The sequence below is a fragment of the Octopus bimaculoides genome, chromosome 24, assembly GCF_001194135.2.
Source record: "Octopus bimaculoides isolate UCB-OBI-ISO-001 chromosome 24, ASM119413v2, whole genome shotgun sequence".
Lineage (NCBI taxonomy): Eukaryota > Metazoa > Mollusca > Cephalopoda > Octopoda > Octopodidae > Octopus > Octopus bimaculoides.
In genome coordinates this window covers 25,970,463-25,973,699 of record NC_069004.1, presented here as the reverse complement: position 1 = coordinate 25,973,699, position 3,237 = coordinate 25,970,463, and the positions used below count along the sequence as shown (strand labels likewise).

The 3,237-nt window shown below is 41.5% G+C and overlaps 1 protein-coding gene across 1 annotated transcript in view; it reads left to right on the top strand.

Moving 5' to 3' along the window:
- LOC106879922 (uncharacterized) overlaps window positions 1-3,237 on the top strand; it is a 44,400-nt gene that overhangs the window by 38,999 nt on the left and 2,164 nt on the right. Inside the window, exons 10-11 of the mRNA XM_014929675.2 lie at window positions 2,024-2,178; window positions 2,799-2,969. Coding sequence (XP_014785161.2) covers window positions 2,024-2,178; window positions 2,799-2,969 — 326 coding nt within the window. The remainder of the gene's footprint in view (window positions 1-2,023; window positions 2,179-2,798; window positions 2,970-3,237) is intronic.

Here is a 3,237-nt window from a genome sequence, read left to right as displayed (position 1 = left end):
TAGTATTTATTTACAATATATACAAAGGTGTGGTATGTTGCTCTTTGCAGCCATCTCATGCGGTGTGAATTCATCGTTCTCCATTACGCGGGCCCATTGCCTCAGGAGATGCGACAAGTGGACTAGCGTAGAGGACAAGCTAGTGAGATGTGCTCAGCTAGCGGTCGCAGCAGGAAAAGTGAGAACGAACCTCGAGGTTTCTTTCCTTGTATAGTTTTGCCATTACAAGCCTCATTGTGAGCTCGTGCATGGCAAATGGATGCAGGTGAGGTCTCGCTCCAGTCTCGGAGATGGCAATGGCTACCATGAAATCTCACCCAATATGGCGCTGACTGCTTGTGCCGCTACAGTTGGATGCCATTCCTGCTGTCAACCCTCACCTGTTTCCAAAGAAAGAAATATTTCCCCATGGCCAGGTATATTTGCATGGGAAGTTGGGAACGAACGGGATTGCTTGTATGACAGTGACTCTCATTTACAATTATCACATGTTGTGAAAACACACACACTATGGGCTTCATTCAGTGTCTGCCTTCCAAATCCACCCACAAGGAACTGGTTTGCTCAAGATGTCGTGCAGTAGGACTGAACCTGAAACCACACAGGTGGGAAGCGAACTTCTTAATCACACACCCATTCCTGTGCCTGGGTTCTAAGTTGTAAATTCTATCGCTGTTGACTTTGCCAACCTTTGGAAGGACAAAGGGTAAAATAATTAGTTAAGTACTGAGTTGATTAAATCAACTAATTAAGGCCTTGTGCTTATGTTGAGTTTCATATGAGTTGTTGTTACTTTGCATGAGGAAGGGTAACCAGCCATAGAAACCATGCCTAAGCAGACATTGCAGCTTCAACACAGTCCTCTGGCTTGTTGGATCCTCTCAAACCATTCAGCCTATGCTAGTACAGTAGACAGTGGTTATATGATGATGGTGAGTACGTCCTGCTGTGCCAGACTTATGTGCAGCATTGTCTTTTGGGAGATGGAATCCATGTACACCCATCACGTGTATGTGTGTTTTTTGTGTAGGTGGGGGGGGGTGCATTAGCAGAACCAGTAGACCATGAGACAAAATGCATAATGGTACATGTAACCTTGTTTATCACTGGTTCTGTCGTTTCTGATCCAAGATAACATGGGATACTCAGTTGTGAACCCTGTTACCTATTCATGGATTGATCTGTGATAGCACTAGTCAATGATCAGTTTCTGTTCATACTACAAAAACCCACCCCAGCAACCACCCAGAGTACTCAACCATCCAGAATGCATGGGCTGCTGCTTGTGTTCACATGGTTATGTTGTGAGGCCATGTATTTTTTGATACAAACTTATAGGCTCATACCCATCGACATTCCATCAGTAAACCGAAAAAAAACATGGAGGCACCTGATCCTAATAAGTGATACAGATGTATGCTTTCTCTACAGGAAAAGGTTGAGATGATCAAGAAAATATGTGACAATGGAAACTTAATTGCTGTGGAGTGTGAGTTTGGTATCTGTGCATCTACCATTCATTTCAATATGAGAGCATCTGGTGTTAACAAATGACACAGATGAGTGTATTACGTACAGAAAAAGGTAAAGGATGATCAAGAAAATACCTGACAGTGGAAGCTTCACTGCTGTGGGTCGTGAGTTTGATGCCAGTGAATCTACTATTTGTTTCATTTACAAAGTGCTTGGAGATGATTCATATATCACTAATTCATTTGTCACTGTTTTGGGTTGTTTTTTTTTCCTGTTTTATTTTTAATCAAACCCCAGTGATAAATGAGGATTGATCTATTTATCTCCTCACATACTACTTTGCTTTTTTCATTCTTCCAAACATTTGATAAAATGCAGGACCAATTAGGTACTGGGATCAATGCATTCAACTATACCCCTCGATCCAAAATTTCTGTTCTTGTCTTTATTTTAGAATCAATTATGATTTGTATTATTTGTGTAATTCTTTCAATGTCCATTATTGCCATAATAAAAAGGTGAAAGTTTTTTTCTCCTATTTACCATTCAGGTATAAATTTTGCCATCAACCCAATGTTGCTTGAATCAGGAGAGTTGATGTTTTGCATGTGGGTAAGCCAAGACTTGGAGAATGCATCTGTTGCTAGTTTACGTGCTGGGTTCACCAGCTGTTCCAACGATGAATCGATCCATTCTGAAGATCTGGTAGGTCTTTTCTTTCTTTCTCTCTCTCTCACTCTCTCATTGTTTTTGTAGCAATTAGTGAAAGATGGGAAGAGCTGTCTTTGAGATTGATGGCAAAAGAGAAGTAAGTTAGCTTTAGACTGGCAAAATAGCTTGGATGTTTCCAACAGGGTGGGCTCAGCTAAAGACATCTTGCCTTCACTTTGTTAGATATCTGTAAGAGCTACAGCTGGCCGTGTTATTAGTGTCGGTGTATGCCAGCTGAGACTCTCTGCCTTGAGCTATTTATTCTGGCTCTTTATTTTCTGTGTTCAAATTCCACTGAGATCAACTTTTCTATTCTTCCACCTGGGGTTGAAGAAAAAAAAAACATACCACTGATGTGCTGGGGTTGATTTAGTTGACTTAGTCTTCCCTTCCATTCAAAATATGTTGGCCTTGTTTGTGCCTAAATCAGAATTTTGTTATCATTACTTATATCTCACTTCTTTTATCTATTAGTCTGAATCCAGAACCCATGTGGTTGGGAAGCAAGCTTCTTACCGCACAGCCGGCACTTATATCTTCTGTATTGTCTTCATTTGAGGAATTCTATGAGCAATATCTCCTTATCCTTCTCCCACTTTCATTCTTTTTACCAGTCTTGTTCATCTCATGGTGGCTTTGGGGGAGGAACAAAATGCAACGGAGATGGTGAAGAGTCATACCCATTATGCAAAGCATACGACTTGAATTATCAGAACCTGCGCACCATTGGTCACGGGGCATTTGGGTTTGTCGTGGTATCAGTGAACAAATCATCCGACACCGAGGTAAGTTTTCCTCTTTAGTTTCTCGCTTACTAACACAGGGACGAAAGAGTCCAGGACGTGTCCGTCTTTTGTGGAAATTTATCCGAAACGTGAATCTGGTTAACAACTTGCCCTTATTTATATCATCATCATCATCATCATCATCATCATCATCATTTCGTGCCATGCTGGCATGGGTTGACTGGTTTGACTGGAACAGGTAAGCCAGAGATTAAGGTGGCGAGCTGGCAGAAATGTTAGCACGCCAGGTGAAGTGCTTAGCGGTATT